This window comes from Pochonia chlamydosporia, chromosome 7 (assembly GCF_001653235.2).
Source record: "Pochonia chlamydosporia 170 chromosome 7, whole genome shotgun sequence".
NCBI classification, from domain to species: Eukaryota; Fungi; Ascomycota; class Sordariomycetes; order Hypocreales; family Clavicipitaceae; genus Pochonia; species Pochonia chlamydosporia.
Window position 1 is genome coordinate 2,935,720 of NC_035796.1, and position 19,675 is coordinate 2,955,394.

Consider the following 19,675-nt stretch of genomic DNA (forward strand, 5'->3'; position numbering starts at 1 on the left):
CCCAGGTGCCTGGGGTTTTTGGGCCCATGTACTCACAGAATGTCCCTTGGTGCGGTCCAGATGTCGTATCAAAATGGAAGTCTTTATCTACTGTGGGTTGTTGTGACAGGCCTTGACGATGAGCGGGTCTTTTGTGGATGATGTGGGAATCAGGCGAAGGTAACGATGCTGTACGGGAAAGAAGAGGAGCATCCGAACTGCTTGTGAGCATTTGATCGAGATGCTGGATGTGCATTATTATAAGGGTCTATTCTAATTCTTAGTCGCTATACATATCCTCCTCCTTTTCGACAGGCGCATCAACCTTCATGTTGAACTCTTTCTTGGGATCGAACAAAAAGACAGCCACAATCGCAGCCAAGGCTACAAAACATGACGCCGCAATCCAAACGTGTTGGAAGGCCCCAACATAGGTGTCCAGCAAGGCAATGGTACCTGACTGAATGATGTTCGGTGTGACACCGGGAATAGACTCGAGAGCAGTTTGATTATGTGCAGCCAAGGCTGTAACGAAGGGCTCGACGGCCTTTGGCGACAAACCTGCAGATATGGCGGCCTTGGCAACGTTATCGGGCAAATGATTCATTTCGGCAACGAATAGCGCGTTATATATAGTGATACCAATGGTGCCGCCCAAAGATCGCACGCTGATAATGAGGCCGCTCGCGATTGCCAACAGTTCAGGGGGTGTGGACAGTTGCGCTGCTGTCACCAACGTAGTGAGAGTCATTCCAAGGGCGAGACCTAGGAGCACTGGATATCCCCATACTGGCTTGTCGGTAGATCGGTTGGAAGAAGCCATGCAGGCAAAAAATGCAACGAAAATCAGGAAAGCGGCGACCGTAATCCAGCGCACCCTTCGTGCAATTGCACAGTAGAGACCAGCCAGCAGAGCACCAATCACTGAACAGATGAGCATAATGCTATATCGAGTTCCAACAATAACAGCATCTGTTTCATAGAGGACGCTGACCTGTAGATCCAGTTAGTAGTGCGCTGCAACAGCCGTCGAGGAGGCTTTAGGGCAAAAGGTATATGATACCGTACCTGGAAGGCAAAGTAAATGTTGGCAGCAAAAAATCCCACGCCTTCTGCAAAAACGCAGAATAGAGAAATGGAAAAGTTGCGATTGCCGTTGAATAGCCCGTGATGGAACATGCCATCCTTCTTCAAGAATGTCTCATATCCGATGAGACAGACAGCGAGGGCCAACCCGACAGCGAAAGTCGCACTGACATGTGCGTCCGACCAAGGGTAAGGATTTTGTGACCATGACAGACCGACGCAGAATAGGACTAAACCAGACGCAAGCAATAAATAACCTACCCAATCGAGCATCTTCAATTTGTCCATGGTGCGACCGGCGAACTGCTTCTGACGCTCTGTTTCTGGTGGGTTATAAGCGGCAATAGTAAGCAGAACGGCGGCAAGATAAAACGCCATTGCCATGTAAAAGTAGTATCGAAACCCATCAGAAGTGGGATCGTTGGTTCGGTTCAAAGCACCGCCAATGAGCAATCCGAGAATACTTCCCAGTCCATTAGACGTCATGTTGGCTGCTTGACCCCATCCTCTCCATCTTCGTGGTAGAACTTCGGACGTGACAGTGTGGAGGAGTGGTTGGGCACCGAAGGAGATGCCAATGACGCTGAAGCCAGCAATGGCCATATTCATCGATGTGGCTCGTGATACAATGATTGACCCAACAGCTCCGAAGAAGCTGAGAACAACGAGAAACCATTTTCGCCCCCAGTAATCGGCTGCTTGGGAGACAATCGGACCCAAGACGACGGTAAGGATGGTAATAGGGGCGGAAAACCAAACGACATTTTGTGTACCATGAAAATGAGCCGCGATTGTCTGTCCTTGCTGTATGGTTGGTAAGCAAATGAAGCACATGTCTGCCGTGTTTGTGATACCAATAGGGTTTCCTCGTTGCCTTTGAAACGACAACGAGGATGAATAAGAAAGAACAAAACACTTACAGCTCCGGCTCCGACCAAGCAAACCAATTGAGCGATGTATATAAGACAAACTGCTCCAACAGCGAGATAGGTCTTGGCATGAAGGTGAGGTTTTTGCTCGATGAGGCTCTCGCTCGAGTCTGACGTCGCTTCTGGTAATGGCTTTTCGCTTCCAGTGCTGACAACATTAACGGGTTTTGCTTCGTCGACACGCACCTCCCGGGAGATGGCTGGTGATGTGGTTACCATGTTGGTAACCTTGTCGCTTGTCTATGTTTGTGATGATCTGCAAAAATGAGACAAGACACAAGATTCTTTTTACCGGGTTTAACACAAAAGGAGCGGGTATAAGAAGAAGAAGAAAGGGGAGTGTCAGACTCGCATGCAAGTTTCCGAAACAGGAAGTGAAAAGAATGAAAAGAAGGGTAGCAAATTGTTCATAGTCAACAGAAAGTGACTGGATGCAAAGCAGCATGTCAATGAAACGAACTGGCCATGTGCTCGTGGCATTTTGTAGGGTTGCCCAGCACAAACCATTGGCAAGGCCCTGCCCAGGTGAATCTTAGTCAAGTGGAAAATCAAGCTGCGTCCTCGCCCTCGCCTTCGCCCATCTTGGGTTTAGACAACCTAGGCGGATGCCTGGTACAGCCGCCATGTGGATTACCAAGAATGTAGCACGGCGTAGTACATGCAGGGTTCGTTATAGAAACTGGCGACATGTCCGATGTGTCCATGGGAGTGAGACGACGACGTGGGCAATGATATCTCAACTATTGCACTTGAAGCTGGCCGACACACTCTGTACCTTGTCGAAGAGCGAAGAAGAGCGCATGGTACCCGAGCCAAGCCAACAAGGGGGATAGACTACGTTGGTACCTAGGTAGGCGGCCTTGAACTGATCCTTCGGGAACACGGGCAACATGGGCCACAGTGGACAATGGTGGCAATGGCAGGGATCATTCGTTCAATGTTGCAACCGTAGAAAGCAAGTGGGTTTGAGTTCAGGCTCCTCACTGTGTCGATGGACTCAATTTGCACTTGGCGGCATCAGACTGCTTGTCCTTGTTGTATTGTGAAGGAAACTTTCGATTTGGGGTACTGGCGGTGAGTTACGCCCCTGGACCAGGCATTGTCGCGCGACTTGTACAGAATCGTGGCCTCGGAAGAGTTGTCTGTTGTGCCACTGCTGTCCACAACTTCACTTGATAGGACACAACCATTTGACCACATTGGATGTCTGCTGGCGCGTGCTCGAACCGGCCCAAGTTGCAAGACATAAATACCCCGTACGGTACTCGGCCAAGAATGCAAACAGCAGAATGATTTGTTTGCCACGTGCAAGCAGAGCAATCACAGGCTGGAGAGAGCGTTGCAATTTGTGTACTTAGATTAGAATACTTGAAGACGATGGATCCGATTCGCGAACGCACGGACGGACAAGTTCAGTACACGATCGAGTGGATTGATAGTATGCGAGGCTCGGAGATTCGAAGAAAAGAACATGCTTCGGTACCTAGGTACTTGGTTAGACAGAGGAGGGAACTCCAGACATCAAGTGAAATGTGTGGAGGGTAAGAGGGGACAACCAGCGCCGAAGCAGAGACGAAAAGTTTGAATGCAAATGCAACAAACAAATGGCCAGCGTATCAAACTTGGGCATGAATGGACGTTTGGTGAGCGAGGTGACCAGACAGGACCAGACCGGATCGAAGATTACATGTTCGATTGGAACACGGAAAGTGGTGGCAGAGCGACGTGCCATCAATGCCATGGAGCACCAGACCAGACACAGCACATGCAACTTCATGTCCAGTCTGGATCAGTCAATTCAGCACAGAGCAATCATTGATGTCTTGTTCAGACATGGCGTGAGCCACGCAGCTGTTGGGATTGCCGATTCGCCTATTTCAGTCCAAGATTGGGAAGGTGTGTACATCCACACATCCTGTTGCGCCTGCCTCGCTTGCAATCTTTTCATGTTTGTGGCCACAACCCACAACCAACCCACAACCCGCACCACCCACCCGCCTTTTTGCCCACTCACCCGCCCGTCTCCCCCATCTACCGAGGCCTGTGTCGCCCACTTCACCGGATACCCACCAGACCTCACAATTATTCGAATACAGACAGGAGGACATTGCTGGTGTCAGCATCAAATCGACAATGCCTAACCACTCGCTTGCATCACAGGCACCACACTTACTTTTCCTCGTCTTATTCGGCCGACTTGGCATATCTTTACGTGTGCCATGATCAAATGGGCCACGGTGCAGCCTTGGTTATACGACCCTGCAAACCAGGTAGAGACGATGGACCAACGAGATCAAGATGCAAACACTTGACAGCGTTGCCTCTCCACAACCTCGGTCAGTAATAATTTAGCCTTTCGGCTCTCGTCAAACATGTCACGCCGATATCAAACCCTCCAACGGAAATGGAAAGCCCGCCTGGCCACCCAGCGACTCCAGGGGACAAAAGGAACGCCTTTCCACTCAACTCGGCTCGACTCGACTAGCGTTGTGGAGGAACTTTCGTCAACTCCTTGTTCCTGGCCAGCTCTAGCTCTAGCGTTGCCATTTTCTTATACATCTCATCCAACCCATCCATCCATTCTTTCAACCTGTCACTGGATGCCCCAAGAGGACCTAGTATTTTCCGCCAAGATCCGCTTTTCCTGTAGCTTCTAGCCCGGTTATCCGACCGACTGGTGTCTAAATGGTTTTATCACCTGAGGTCATCTTTCGTATAGGTAGTCGTTCCCTAACCCTTTCTTCCTTGCTCTTGCAATATGCGATGTTGGTCGAGATTATGTCAAAGGAGCCGAGTGCGACGGCAAAACAGTTATAACACGGCTCCATCGACGGTCAACAAAACATCACCACTGGCCGACAGCATTATTGATTGTCGAACTTCATCCCATAGCGACAATTCCACCATGCTGAACGTCATTATTGTTGGCGCTGGGATCGCGGGGCTTTCTGCAGCAATTTCCCTTCGTCGCGCTGGCCATTGCGTCCACTTATACGAAAAGTCTTCGATGAACAACGAAATTGGCGCCGCCATCAACGTACCACCCAATGCCTCAAGATTTCTAACAGCTTGGGGTTTGGAACCTGTTCGGTGGCAATGGGTCAAGTCAAGACGTGTGCATTTGATGGATCCTTTTACACTGGAGTCGACGGCTGAAGTGTCTGACGAGAAAACGGCAACGTCTGTCGGTGGTGTTCCCCTGTGGCTGTCTCATAGGGTCGACTTACACAACGCTCTAAAATGGATGGCTACCAGATCAGATGGTCCCGGTGCGCCGGCCACCATACATCTGAACTCTCCAGTAATAGGATATGTAGGTCGTTTAGTCCTAGAGAAATATTTGTTTCGCCAGTGTTTTGCCCTCTGTGCTGACAACATGCGGTAACCAGAACCCTTCCAAACCTTCCATTATACTTTCAGGTGGGCAAGAAGTATGCGGAGATTTGGTTATTGGTGCCGACGGGGTTCATTCTCTCGCACCCGAGGCTATCTTGGGTCGAAAGAACGAGCCTGTGGCTCCAGCACACTCGAATTATTGCTACCGATTTCTCATCCCAGTTGAGCGACTGGAGGCGGATCCTGATACCAACTTCTTTGTCGAAGGCCGTGATGGATGGACGCGGATTTTCCCAGACAACAGTAAGCAACGTAGGCTGGTGGTATACCCCTGCCGCAAGTATGTTTTTGCCATTGTGATCCTCCAACGACACTAAATCTAACGCCCGAAAGCAATACCATCCTCAATTTCGTTGGCATCGTTTACGAGCAAGAGAACAAGTCGGAAAAAAGGGAAAGTTAGTGCAATTACAGCATTGCCCTGCTGCGTCAATAGCCGCACACTGACTCGTTTCTAGATTGGCATGCTACTGTTGACATGGCGCATGTGTTGGACAAATTTGCTGGGTTTGACCCAAAACTTTTAAAGGTCATCAGGTGGGATACTTCGTCTTCGCCAGAGACTATCTGCTCCAACGAGCGCTGACAACTCCATAGCAAAGCAACAGATGCGAAACGATGGCCACTGCTGTACCGGCACCCTTTACCGACATGGAATAGCGGCCGGATGACACTGGCTGGCGACGCTGCACATCCTATGCTGCCCCGTAAGCGAGCCTCCGCCCTGTGATTGAAGAAGTTGTGAGGAGATAGATGTGTTGACCAAAACAGACCAAGGCCAAGGTGGTGCCCAGGCACTGGAGGACGGCCTGGCTCTGGGAATAATCCTTTGCGGAGCTAGTACGCCATTAGAGATCGAACGGCGACTGGAGATCTATTACAATCTTCGACACAGGAGAACGAGCGTGATCCAGATTCTCAGCAACGCGGGCTCAGATCAAACGGGCCTTGTAAGTGATGAACTACGCCAATACCTGACCGAGGAGGAAATACCTAGTAAGTACCGTGCTGTCAACACAAAGTCTGTCCACATACTGACGTTTAAGTAGGGGACTTTTTGTCGATAACGCGTCATAACTTTGGCTACGACGTTGTGCGGGCGACATTGGCCGCCATGCGAGAGTATGATCCGTCGTTTAGGCTAAAACAGAACTTTTTTGACGGTCCGGTGATTGGGGTGCCTGGGAAATTATAAATCAATGCGATCAATGAATGTAAATGCACATTACACTCCAGCCAAGGCAAAGTTTTGTGTCACATCGTTGCGGTGGTTTGCTCATCACGGCGTTTAACAGAATCAGCCCCGGTTTGATGAATCGCGGCGAAGACGAATATCGTTTCTAAGCGAGATATTTCTTCACCCAAAAATTCTAGTACATATATATGCATGACACGCCAAACCATGAATAAAAGCATACATTAATCGTCAGAGGGTAGATTCGCCATTGATCTCAACTTTCAAGGCATAACCCCAAGGCTGCTCCCGCCGCCATCTCTAGCGTCCGGGAAAATATCCATCTTTCCTGGGAGAGCAGTTGCCCAGCTCCACGGATCTCCGTCAGTCTCTGCATAACTCAACAAATTTGACTGCAATATATCTACACAATTGTCGCAGGCCTGGGATGATTTAGCCTCGTTGACGGCGAGTACTGCCCTATCGTACAGTTCTCCAATGATGAAGCGAATTTCGGTAAAGTTTTCGGGGTCGGGGATAAATTCCATGACTCTATCGAATAGCTGAATTGCCCGCGCGGAAAATAACTCGTCGGAAGAAGCATCGGGGTGTGTCGGTTCCATAAGGAGGTTTGCGAGGAGGACCATCATGCCTGAAAATTGAGGGCAGCAGCACTGCCTATGAACGGTTAAAGTTAGCAAAGGCTATTACCAAGTTTATGGGATCAGGCTGTCTGTCGCGGCATACCAGATGAGGCATTCAGTCGGTGTACACTCGCCGAACAAGCGCAAACAGCCCCGGCTGACTTGCACAATCTTCTGCCAACTCCCCGGCAGCAGCAAGACTTGCCGCTCTGGCACGCCGTCCAAATCTTGTCGTTCTGTTCCCAGCGCCAGGTTTCTAATGGCGTTGCGGTCTCCGGATCGAATTGCTTTGACCCAGTTTGCGTCGTGGCTGTAAATGCCGTATGTCATAACCAACACAAGCAGGTAAACGTGGTACATCTTGGTCATTTGTATCATTTCACACTCCCCAATTGAGGCATTCACATTTTCGATGCGGAAAGCGGTAGGTATGGCGTCGTACCAGTGGCTGATCATTCGGTCTAGCTGCTGGACCCGTTGCTGCCGGGTCTGGCGGGACATCTTGGCCGAGCTGTTGGAGTGCAGCCATTCATATACTTTGCCCTGGATCTGAGCGAGGTGTATCATGGATCGGTGATAGTTGAAGTAGAGTTGGTGGTCTTTTGTCCACAACACGCCGACATCGTCGGTGGGTTTGGCCGGGGGCACGTCAATGTCAATATCGCTGTCTACCTGTACTGAGGGAACTTTTATCCGAAGTGAAATGTCCTGGGACTTGTTAGAGGAGGCTGTTTGAGGGGTGAAAATGGGGCCATCCATCTGTATTACCTTGTCAAGAATGTAGGCTACCCAAAAGAGTCTCTGCCGTCGAAGGTTCTCCTCGGGGGAATAAAATTCAGTGCGCTCTTTGGAGTGCAGCCGCATCCTGTGAGCTAGTCTTATGGCCGTGCCTATAATGACACTGGCAGGGCTTGTGTCGCTGCTGTTTTGGAATAAAATCACTATGCCCAGCAAGACCTGTAGGCCCAGAAGATCCCGGTCTCTCGTGACCAGGTCGGAAACAACCGACTGCGCATTCTTGAGGAAGAAGTTGGCGCGGTGGTGTCGATCGGAGCCTCCACTGCCGTTCAGCTGTTCGGGGGTTGGTGTCCGCAACGCGATGGCCAGTACGACCTGGATGGCAGCCCAAGCGGCTTTGTTGTGAGTTGACGGGTCCATATACCACTGGTGAAGCATACGCATAAACGGCTGTTGATCGAACAGAGGAATAATGGGCGCAAAATGGTCAAAGTAGTGGTCGATGATGGGCATGATATCCGCCAGCGGAGGAAGTGGCAGCTCATCCTTGGGGACGAGATCAACACTCCATGGGAACTTCCCAGAATCGAATGCTAAAGGGTCTTGCGAGGAATATGGGACATCTGAACCGACATTAGACAGCATAATGGCACTATCGCCTTGCTCACCCTGAGATGAGACGGAATGGGACCATGAGGCGGCATGTGGTTCGGCTGAGGGCCTAGGGATTTGCATGCTGATCAGCTGCTCCAACTGTTTCTCTATTCTTGCAAGGCGATCCTCCGTCTTGTCTGCATTTGTTCTGTCAACGAATCAGATTAGATATGCCGCTCGAATGTCACCGGGCTATTGTACGTGAACTCACTTGGCCCCCTGCTGTTGCTGTTGTTGCTGCTGTTGATTTTGCATGGCCGCCGCTCGCACTTTGGCTGGCGGATTCGTCTTACGTCTGCCTTTGCCTGTGGTACACTCGGCCTTGTATAGGATGCAATTTGAACATGTTGGCTGCAACATGTCGCATTTGATCTTTTTGGTAAAGCACAAATCACAAGCTACACGACAGTTAGTTGTGACAGTGATATTGCGTCCGGGGGTGGTGTACTAACCTTTGCGTCGGCCAGGTCGGCCAAGCCCGAGATCTTCTGCCCGTGCAGTCATGGTTGGACTTGGACCCTGCTTGACACTCAATTGTTCCAAACCAAGAATGTTAGTTTAAGAGTCAGCTATTAGTGCCCTCCAAAAAAATAAAGCCAGACACAATTACAAGCCAGAGACTTTGGAATGAAACAGCAGCAAAAACGCCCAGTCATGTCACATGTGTTGTCAATGGTAAAAAGTAACCGGGTGAGATCCCCATATTCACAATCATGTCATGTCCAGTCTGATGTGATGACAAATTGAAGTCTTTCACAGCCGAAAAGCCAAAAGTGGCGTCAAGTATTCCACCATTGCACATGCACCAGACTGGACATTTCATCAATATGGGCCCCACTTTAAATGTGCACATCAAATCTGACTCTGTCTCCATCTCGTCTGGCAACTGGGGCTTCCAAGGGTCCAATTGTCTTTACCCAACTCTCCGACCTTGAATCAAACGTCTTGTAACCATGATACTCAACAATCAGACTGCCCCAAGCTGCAGCGGGGCAGTAAATGTGAGTCAATTCGCAAACAGAGAGCAAGCAACGTCAGTCTAGTTGCATGTTGAGTTAATCTGCCAACGATGCTCACACTCTGAGCTTTTTATGCTTGATCGCCTCTCAATTCGGCTAGTATCTGGGTCTCGGCATACTATAAGCATGATGATACTCTGGGGAGATGTTATGGTATTCGTTAATGTTTGCTAATATTACGCACGTAGTTCAATTTAGATGGCCTCTTCATTTGACTGAAGACTCCTGCATCCACCAGTTCACTCAGTCTGTACCGGGAAACATGTCAAACTTCTCTTATACACGGTGGTGCGTACCGCCAAAAGTGCCGTTCCCTAGTCCTATGAAGCTTCTTGAGAGACGCTCAGATGACTCGCGATTCCAGGATATCCGAGGAGTTGCTTCAAGTATTCTCCCCCCGTTCGCTGCCGTGGGCCAGTGGGCGGTAGATCCATTGCATGGTGGCTCGTAATGGTAGCTTGTGGTTCCGGTAATTAACTGCACCTAGACTGTAGCGTGGGTGAGGAGGGAATCATGCTTGGTGGGCGATTCTCATCCCCCAAGAGTACTGACACCGAAGACCTGAAGGAAGTTGACTAGGCCATGTTGACGGACAAAATATGGATATGTACTTGTCCACATCGTGAAGCCGTCTCAGGGTAGACCCCATGTTAGTGACAAGGCTATATCCGAGTGGACTGTGTTGTGTCAACAAATAGGAGGGGAATGGGGGGCTAACATTCAACCATCTACGCGGACACTGCTACGACAAACACAGTCTCAATCCGGGTTTACTGCATCAATATAGTTTAGGTAAAGACTGTAGCTGATGTCCAGATAATCACCCGATGGTCTTTGATGTACTCCTCGGCCATGTTCACTTGGGGGCCAGTCGCAACACTTCCTTTTCTTCCTCGCCTTACAAACTCCAACGGCCGGGTTTTGTGGCGTTGTTTGTAGCGCCGCAAAATAATAATAAAACAAAACAAAGAGACTTTGCTCAAATACAAGAACAATCATCATTTCTCATTCCATTCAAGCGAGATTCATAGCAACGGTCTCGGCATTGCATCCGGGCATAGCACCATGACATGACACCGCGCACTATAGCACTTGAAGAATAACCATGCGAGCCTGAATGCCAGCTCCCTGACGGTAGTCGGTAAGGTCGGTACTCACAACCTTGACCTTGCCCTCTTCAGCGAGGGCGGCGACTTTGGCAGCGTAGCCGCCGCTCTCCCATATGGTAGCAAGAACGGTGGCGACGATCAAACCAGTCTTTTCAGTAACTCTCACCAGCTCTGACATGGCTTCTGGTCCGACATGACCCTGTGTAAAGGTGCCGATGCAAACCACCACCTTGTAGGAGTCGTCCTTTTGGGGGATGGGTTTGGACATGTCGGTAACGTCGAGGCCTTTGTAGACTCCGGTCTTACGGGCAATATCCAGCATGCCAGGGCTAAGGTCAATTCCGTCGATGTTTTTGGCACCAACCTTGGCAAGGTGAAGGCCGACCAGGCCGGTTCCGCAGCCAGCGTCGAGGATGCTGGCGCGAGCAATGTTCTCCGGGCCGAGGAGCTTGAAAACACATGCACTGGCGAGGGCAGGTCCCACGTAGTTTTGGGACTGGTCTGCCATTTCCTGGTCGTACGTCTTGGCCCATTCGTCGTATAAAGTTCTCGTGGCAGCAACGTCCGAGGAGGCATAGACACGAGCCAGAGTCTCGTGAGCCATGTTGGCGGTGGTGGCGGTTGAACCCATTGTGGCCTAGGTCCTGGATGTTGGAACCAAGTGTTGAAGAAGAACAGAGAAAGGTGTTTGAGACCTGTTCGATTTTGGCCAACTGGATGCGGTATTGGTTTGTAGCAGTCGACTCGGTGTTTTGGTACAGGGGGAGAGATATGTGGTAAACCGGCAAAGTCCTTCGGGGTGGTCCGGGGATTCACACAGTCAAATAGTAAAGATACAAAGCCCAAGAAAGTCACGATAAGCAGACAAGTGTCAAAAGATGAATATTCTTGTACCAGACTTCCCCGCTTCCAACTTGGCCAGTTCCATGGCCCTATTTATACACAATTCCTCAACTCCCAATGATGTCACTCCTTTGTACCCCCGTTCCGTTGTGGAGAGTATACGCCGTTCTCCACGACGCCGTACGGCGGATCAGACCCACACCTGCCGTTCATCATGTTATACTTTCTTCCCCTCTCTTCCGTTCCGTCGTGTTCCGAGGACCGCACATCAGTCAAGACCAGAAGTGACTTTGTTGTCATATCAGGCTATGTCTGCGTTCGGTTGATGCTAAGGTCCCGTCCAGAGCTGGCTTCCACTAGGTCATTGATGACTCAAGGGTCCAAAGAAGAATTATAACAACAGTAAGGGAAAAAAAAGCATTGATCAGCATCATCAGTCCCTCTGCCACAGGACGTCGTCCCTGATGATCGAGCAGGTTTCCTGTTTCGCAGCCTGGCCGCGATATCCCTACAGAAATGTAGCCATGGTCTCCTCTTTCATTGGCTTCAGTTCCCATCCAACGTTGAGGCCATTGGTCAAGATTGATTCTAATTTTTTTGGGTCCTCACACACCTCTCTGCTGACATTGAAACCATGCGAGGGCAATGCAATGTTGCGCCATTTAAATCGAGGCTGAGTGGTGGCCGTTGGTGTTGAGGAAACACCATTGGATCATTCAGTCTTGTTTATCCGCACCACCATCTGCACAAGGTTCTTGGTCCTTGGCAACTTGGTTCTTTGGTTGCTTGGGTCCTCGCTTGTACTCACTTGTACTCCCCACGGGCTAAAAGATTGGCTATTCGGGCAAAGTACAATCAGACGCGTACGTGGGTACACGTCGTAGCGGCCCGGTGAAGTAGTACATTCTGCATTTGCATTTGCACTTGCATTTGCACATGCGTGTTAACCTGCCAAGGTAGGCAACCCGAGATCGATCGGCCAGTCAGACATTCATCCGGTGCAGAGGCTCAGAAATATGTGGAATGAAAATTGGCCAATGAGGTGTAGAAGAGTGAGAATCGATTTATAAAAACATGGTAAAAGCATGGATAATGGAAAATTCCCAGTATCTGGGAAACGGAGGCTCGCATTCTCTCGGCATAAAGCAGGGATGAAGTGTGAAGTTGCATCGGCGGTGGTTTCGGAGGAGCGGGCTCGCAGTTGGATGCCGTGATTTCGATTATCTGTGCTATAATGAGTTACTGTGCTCTCATATCCTCTCAAACTATGAAAAAGCCACGCAACTATAATTGATCCAGGACGGAGCGAACCAGCTGGCCGGAAGAAAAATAAAGCACCAGGAGACCGTGGTGTGAATCTGGCCACAGTGCCGGCTGGTTTGAACAGAACCTAGAAAGCTACCAGACTGTTGTGATGACGTCAGTTGACAAATGCCGACATGGACCAGTTGACATGTACCTCGGAATGATGTTTGGAATGGGAGCTTTCATTCAAGATTGATTTGCCTCAGTTGGTGCACAAGGGTCGCTTTCAAGCATTTTGCCTGCTGTGCTTTCTGTATGTTAGTACCAACTGCCTCGGGCTGCAAGAGTTGAGGCTAGTGCTTTGTAGTCTGGTGGTATCTAGAATATCTAAACTGCATGTGCCTCTACTGAGGACAAAAATGAAGAATCCACTATGCTTGCCACCACATTCACTTTCTTTATCATGGTGCAACACTATCCACAGAACTTAAGAAAACTCGTGCTTGCATGAAGAGCCAATACCATTCGAAGTTGGGTGAATTGATGACGTCTGGTTCACTTTACTGGCTTGGTGGAATAACATTGAAGCCACCAGAGTTGACCAGTTGAAACCAGATTGATCCAGACTTGACATGCACTTGGCCACTAGGCAGCTGTATTCAGTGGACAGACTGGACCAGACCAGTTGAGACCAAGACCCCGCCAGAAAGCGCCAGTGCCCCGCGCCCACCCGGCCAGCAAGATTAAGGACCAGACCAGACTCAACATGGATGGATTCAGTTGAGTCCGGGTCAACACTGAAGCTGCCGACCAGGCAGTCTCACCATCCATCAATCCGATGGCTTGTCATCTATGCCGTGTGTCTCATGCATGTACAGTATGCAAAGCGATGGTCCAGGTGGGAGCGCATCGAATCAAACAGCGTCTAACAGGCAAACAGGCTACATGTACATGTCAAGTACGTACCGTTGCGGAGAATACTCCGACTGCCAATCATTCGTTCAGTGAATATCTTCATGCTAACTGGGTTCAATCCTTGCATCTGGGCAGTACTCATGGAGCTAGAGGACGCCTCACCTATCAATGGGACATTGAGACGACATGGCCGGCGGAATCATCAATGTCACCAATTCCCTGTCCATTGTTGTGCTTGCGCTTGCTTGGGCGTAATGTTGTGAGCCAATGTTGGGATCAATTGATTCACCCCTCAGGTGAACAATGAGCACGATAAACAAGGTCAGAACAACAGCGAGACAAAAAGTACAAAACACAACATCATAACATTAGTCGCATCTTCTTAAACGCCATTCAACTCGTACGAAATGCACGATTCTTCTTTCTAGCTCCGCTCTTTCTTCACGTTGTTTCGCATTCCCTCCTGAGCGCTGCAGTCTACTTCAACCATTACACTCCCAATCATCGACTATCTCTGCTCGCCGAAAGGAGGATACTTCTCGTACGATCCGTCGCATGCCTCCGTGGTCAAATAACTTGCGCCCTCATGCCCATGCCCAAACAATTCTCTTCCATCGGGAGCATAGATGCGCAGCGATAAATCCGCCGCGCCGCCTGTATTCCCCCACATGACACGAATGGGATAATATGTCCCGGCCTTGATACTACGCGTAACGTCTATTGGCTTGTTTTCACCATAGTAGAATTGGATGATGTCTGCATTGTCGCGCGTCCACCCTTCGTACGCCTTTTCGCCAAACCACATGATGGTAATATCGTCCGACCGAGGCGAGTTGAACCGAAATTCGCCGTCTTGGCAAGCGAATAAGAAGGCGCGATACTCGAGCGCCGCATTAGCAAGTGTCTTGTTTTTGCCATCATCGCGAACGTAGACCTCATCAACAATGCGCGTGTCCAACGTTTCTGCCGTTTTAAAGTAGGAAGGGTCGAATGTAGTGTAATTGGACGTCTCGTCACCGCGGAACGGGTTGGAAAACAGCGCGTTTTCGATACCCGCCTGGCAGCTTGGTGTTGGACAGGCCTTGGTGTATGTCGTCGTGGGCTTTTGTGACGATGTCTGTGGAGGCGGGGGAATCTGATTATCGTCCGAAGACATTCTGACACTGCTGGTTGGCTTGGGTGACGAGGTTGACATTGAGGATATTGCTGGAGAACTGGAAGCCTTCGCCTTGGACGACTGAGTGCTACGCTGGAGCACTGACGAGCTCGGCTTCCCGGACGAAAGCGCCTTGCTTGACGTTGCGGACATGGGTGTACGAGGTGTCTGCGAGGCACTCATAGACTTGGATCGGCCTCGGTCACTCAAGCTGGGTGAGCTGGCCGACCACTTTTGTGACGGCAAGAGTGGTTTAGAAAGGCTCTGAGGCACCTTTGTTCCTGATACTGTCGCCGAGGGCGATGGTTTAGCTGAACTCGGAAAGTCTGAAGTGGCTGTTCCCTTTTCCGAAGATGAAGGCATCGCGGACCGCTCCGGCATGGTCGAAGTCACCTTCAGGGGTGGATGCACACTTTCGACTTCAAGTTGAGTAGAGCACTTCTTGCTGCTGGAGGGCCGTGGCCATTGCGACAATGCTTTGGTTCCCATCACCGCGGGATCTTTTGACTTGGGGCTAATTCTTTCCCCGGTTCGATGGCCCTCCTGGGCAAGCTCCTCAATACAATCATTTTCCTTGAGGACTTGCACGCAGCATGCCCCAGGTCGGCATGCTTCTGCGAGATCCTCGGGATTGTTCTGGTTAAGAAGAAAGTAAGCAGAGCAGTGATGTTGGTCGTAGGGTAATTCCGTCGTAATATAGTGGAAAATTGTTGTCGTCGGCCGTTCTTCCCCCCTTGCCGACACTGATATCCCGAGGAGGGCGAGAGCCATAAAAGTATAGAGGTTCATACTGACAAGCACATACATATTATCGTCATGGGCTCTGAAAACTTAGGATGTTTAAGGCCGTAGAATTACAGTTCTCAACAAGGCCAATGAAACAACTTATATCTGGTGAGGAGTCTGAGTGCTATCTCGGGTCTCGAGTCTCGGCCCCCAGAATCAATTCCGCTGCTCATCTCAAGCCCACACAAGCATCGCCGTGTATCTAATAACCTTCAGATCATGTCAATAAGTTCGCTCCGTTTATGGATCGCATTCCAGTTGTCGTCGAAAGCAAACAAATTCCGCCCTATCAACTTTCTCACTATTTGGCCTCGAATGAGGTTATTCGCCCCTTGTGGTTCCTACCTAAATGCACGGTGAAACTTTGGGAATGTCTTGGATCTCGACTAATCAGAATAATGCCTGCCAGGAATTTTGGACTTGGTTGCAGACGACGAATTGCATACTTCATGTGCCAATGCCTTGGTGTAGCGCTACCCGGATTAGTTGCCCAAACTATCTATTCAACCAAGCTCGGCATGATATGGTGTTTTGGTGGAATGACTATACGAGTCCCAACCCGCATTGTCTACTTTGTGTTTTCTGAATGCAAATACTACTAGCATGGCCCACTGTGCTACTGGAGACTGTCCATCAGAGCGCTCTCCACCTTGCCTTATGGGCCCAAGCTATTTTTCTGCTTCGTCTTTTCCAGGAATTCCCTTTTTCGTGTCGCGGAGACGACTTCAAGTAGCCTTGAAGGCATGCGATGAGAAAAAACACGTCGCCGAAAGACGCAGACCGACGCCGTGCATTCCTTTGAATAGTCAGGTTCGCCAGGTGAAAGAGTTTCCTTCTATTAGATTCTCAAAGAAAAGAAAACAAATTGAACAATTTTGCTCAGTCGAGAGACCAAGCCTACCATTCAAACTTTAGCCATTGTAGTTTTCGTGTTGAGGGGGCTACCCTATAGCATCACCGCATTTTCGCCACAGCAGCAGGTCACAACTACCCAGGTAGCGAAGGCCATACGCGTTGCGTAATACCGAAATTTTGTGGTAGAAAAGGGCGTGAATCGACCGGCTCAAGTAGTTGTTCAGTAGATGATCGCCACAGCCGGCGTCTGCGAACTGCGAGCAACTGTTGTTACTAGAGGCTGCTTGATCACCACCCAGGCTGCCTACCGAGGCAGGTCGCTTGGTGGATGGCAACCTGCAAAGGACATGGCCGATTTGTGATTTATCTTTCGTACTCCGACGACTTCTATCATTTAATACCGGAACATTTGCCAACTGTTTGGAGCGCAATATAATAATGCCAGGGTTCAATCTGGGAAGCGTCATGTACGGAGTGCCTTGACTCCCTTTGGTCGAGCTGGGTTCATGCAGTGTTACGGAGCTGTCAGACACAATGAATGCTCTTTATTAATCTGGCCACTTCCGCCTACTCCGTACAAGCTCCCCAATTTTTTTTTTCATCTGTGCTGCTTCTGTTGACCTTTACCTCGCTTGTCACTCAGCCGCACGCACGCACGCACGCACGCACGACGAGGAGGGACGCACCAGACAGCTAAGCTTTGTTGGTCTCGTGCATTCTGTGCGCGTCTGGTTCGGCTTTGTCGTCTGGAGGATAGTTTCAGCCAATCGTGGCTGTGGATTCCATCTCCACCTTCAAAACTCCATTTGATCGACTCCATGACAGAATGCCACACTACGGATCAGGGTGGGTTGACCAACTTCCCCAGAGTCGAGTCCATATCCCCGTCCTTTGGGCCTGGCGAGAGAGAAAGAGAAAGCGAGCCAGAGAGAGAGGCATATCCGGCATTCAGTGGCATGTGATTCCTGCTTCTTGATCCACGTACCTGTCCGCCGAAATGCCGCTGTTCGACCTGGCCAACGAACTGCTGGTAGCCATAGCCCAGTTCCTGCAGGCAGAGCGGGATATTGATGCCTTTGCCAAGTCGAATAAACGTCTCTACAGTATACTCATTGCTCATTTATATCGACACAATGCGCACAACTCCAGAGCGTCGGCCCTTGTTTGGGCAGCCAAAAATGGTCGAGTAGAGACTTTGCAACGCGCCATTTCCACGGGCGTCAGAGTTCACGATTTTGCCCTGTTGCCAATCGCCTCGGAGGAGGACCACCCCAGCTTTGTCAGTCTGCTCCTCTCAACGCATGGAGTGGACGTCAATGTGAAGAACGAAGACGGTTGGACGTCTCTGGCGGCTGCTTCAAGGCAGGGCCATGTCGAGGTGGTCAAACTACTCTTGGCTGCAAATGCCGACCTACGGACCAACTACGCTGGATGGACACCACTTAATGTGGCCGCAAACGATGGCCACCTTGACGTGGTGAAGCTTCTGCTAGAACGGGGAGCGGATGTGTCTGTAGCCAGCGAGACCGGATGGACTCCTCTCAAATCCGCGGCATGTAATGGACATTTTGAGGTTGCGAAGCTGCTCTTGGCCCACGGAGCTGATGTACACATTACTGCCGACCGAATGTGGACGCCGTTGCACTCGGCAGCGAATTCAGGGCATGCTGATGTAGTTGAGCTCTTGACAGACCATGGAGCCAACACGGCAGTTGCCACGGCGGATGGCTGGACGCCCTTGACCTTGGCTGCTGACAAGGGCATGACAGACGCAGTAAGGACGCTGGTCGAAAAGGGTGCTGACGTTGCCCTCCCTTGTGGCAATGGATGGACGCCCATCACGCTGGCCTCGGATAGTGGACATGTGGCCGTTGTGAAGATTCTCTTGGACAACGGCGCCAACGTGAACTCTACCTGCAACAATGGTTGGACACCTCTAACACTCGCTTCCGGGGCTGGCAACGTCGCCATGATCGAACTGCTCCTAAGTCATGGAGCGGACATCAAGGCAACCAATGATTCAGGTTGGTCTTCTCTACTCATCGCATCTGACAGAGGCCACAGAGATGTTGTCAAGGCCTTACTCGCTCGTGGAGCCGACGTCTCAACAACGAACCGGGGCGGACTGACAGCTCTCCACGCGGCATCAGAAAATGGCAACGTCGACGTAGCGGAACTGCTACTCTCTCGTGGTGCTGACACTGCAATCGGAAACAAAAGTGGCTGGAACGCTGTTCACATTGCCGCTCATAACAATCACTCAAAGCTCGTCGAGCTATTTCTAAGGACCCCAGGTATTGATTTGGACTTGAGGGATAACAACGGACGAACCGCGTCCTATCACGCAGCGATGAGAGGCAACGCGGATATAGTCGAGCTGTTCCTCGCAAAAGGCGTCTCGCTAAATATACCCGATTCCTACGGCTCAAAACCGATCTTCTCGGCGGTTAGAAATGGCCACGAAGCGGTTGCTCGCCGCTTGCTAGCCGCAGAGGTCTACCCCATGGGTCACCTCGATGGCTTTGGCCATGACCTGCTTTGGTGGGCTCGACGTAGCGGCAGGTTGGGACTTCTGCACCTTGTCAGACAACACATTAGTATGCATGATCCGGGTGTACAGTTGGATGAGGATATGGAACCGGAAGAAAATCCAGTCAAGTTCGTCGAGGACGCATGCTGGTGTGAAGTCTGCACTAGGTGTACAGTACTTGGAACGACTTCGTATGAGTGTCCGACGTGCGATGGTGGCTATTTTCTTGTTTGCGCCGAGTGTTACGATACCGGGGTGAGATGTCGCGAAAGTAGCCATGAGCTAATCCCTCACTCTTGCAACAGAGTAGCTTAAGAAATTTATCTTTAGTGTGAGTGGAAGGTTCGAGCTGCGAAATTACACTGTGTTGCCAGCACTAACTTCCGCCGAAGTGCAGTCCTGGTCGGTAGAGCATGACTGGTTTCAAACCGTTAATGATGAATGTGAGATGTAAGAGCATGTGGACGACTTTAGCGATACCCGAGTTTCCTGATTCAACCTTCTTGTCTTTACTGGAGTTCATAAAAATACTAGTGGCTAGGGTGGTTGTGTCTTGTTTCATGGTTATGTTACTTATGTGAGTTATTCTAATGGTAGGGGACTTGCGCCCGTATGGT

At 50.3% G+C, this 19,675-nt stretch overlaps 8 protein-coding genes across 8 annotated transcripts; 3 read left to right on the forward strand and 5 right to left on the reverse strand.

The window, feature by feature from the left end:
* Positions 1-259: 259 nt before the first annotated feature.
* Positions 260-2,213, reverse strand: VFPPC_09271 (siderophore iron transporter; the record flags this gene model as incomplete). The annotated part of the gene is made up of 3 exons (XM_018287835.1): positions 260-973; positions 1,048-1,869; positions 1,986-2,213. 3 exons carry the CDS (start codon positions 2,211-2,213, stop codon positions 260-262), a joined length of 1,764 nt encoding a protein of 587 aa, XP_018139132.1.
* Positions 2,214-4,899: 2,686 nt separating this feature from the next.
* VFPPC_09270 (salicylate hydroxylase) lies at positions 4,900-6,585 on the forward strand (the record flags this gene model as incomplete). The annotated part of the gene is made up of 7 exons (XM_018287834.1): positions 4,900-5,307; positions 5,384-5,670; positions 5,724-5,788; positions 5,849-5,927; positions 5,988-6,097; positions 6,162-6,386; positions 6,440-6,585. The coding sequence occupies 7 exons, from the start codon at positions 4,900-4,902 to the stop codon at positions 6,583-6,585; spliced, it is 1,320 nt and encodes a 439-aa protein (XP_018139131.1).
* A 263-nt stretch (positions 6,586-6,848) lies between these two features.
* VFPPC_14567 (fungal specific transcription factor domain-containing protein) lies at positions 6,849-9,104 on the reverse strand (the record flags this gene model as incomplete). Its single annotated transcript, XM_018292335.1, has 5 exons — positions 6,849-7,242; positions 7,312-7,916; positions 7,977-8,748; positions 8,812-8,998; positions 9,053-9,104. The coding sequence occupies 5 exons, from the start codon at positions 9,102-9,104 to the stop codon at positions 6,849-6,851; spliced, it is 2,010 nt and encodes a 669-aa protein (XP_018139130.1).
* Positions 9,105-10,702: 1,598 nt separating this feature from the next.
* On the reverse strand, positions 10,703-11,359 carry VFPPC_14566 (methyltransferase domain-containing protein; the record flags this gene model as incomplete). Its single annotated transcript, XM_018292334.1, has 1 exon — positions 10,703-11,359. One exon carries the CDS (start codon positions 11,357-11,359, stop codon positions 10,703-10,705), a length of 657 nt encoding a protein of 218 aa, XP_018139129.1.
* Positions 11,360-11,785: 426 nt separating this feature from the next.
* On the forward strand, positions 11,786-11,968 carry VFPPC_16510 (hypothetical protein; the record flags this gene model as incomplete). The annotated part of the gene is made up of 1 exon (XM_018294263.1): positions 11,786-11,968. The coding sequence occupies one exon, from the start codon at positions 11,786-11,788 to the stop codon at positions 11,966-11,968; it is 183 nt and encodes a 60-aa protein (XP_018139128.1).
* A 2,271-nt stretch (positions 11,969-14,239) lies between these two features.
* On the reverse strand, positions 14,240-15,676 carry VFPPC_14565 (GLEYA adhesin domain-containing protein; the record flags this gene model as incomplete). The annotated part of the gene is made up of 1 exon (XM_018292333.1): positions 14,240-15,676. One exon carries the CDS (start codon positions 15,674-15,676, stop codon positions 14,240-14,242), a length of 1,437 nt encoding a protein of 478 aa, XP_018139127.1.
* A 938-nt stretch (positions 15,677-16,614) lies between these two features.
* Positions 16,615-16,995, reverse strand: VFPPC_18150 (hypothetical protein; the record flags this gene model as incomplete). Its single annotated transcript, XM_022429805.1, has 1 exon — positions 16,615-16,995. One exon carries the CDS (start codon positions 16,993-16,995, stop codon positions 16,615-16,617), a length of 381 nt encoding a protein of 126 aa, XP_022285217.1.
* A 530-nt stretch (positions 16,996-17,525) lies between these two features.
* VFPPC_09269 (ankyrin) lies at positions 17,526-19,373 on the forward strand (the record flags this gene model as incomplete). The annotated part of the gene is made up of 1 exon (XM_018287833.1): positions 17,526-19,373. One exon carries the CDS (start codon positions 17,526-17,528, stop codon positions 19,371-19,373), a length of 1,848 nt encoding a protein of 615 aa, XP_018139126.1.
* Positions 19,374-19,675: the final 302 nt, after the last annotated feature.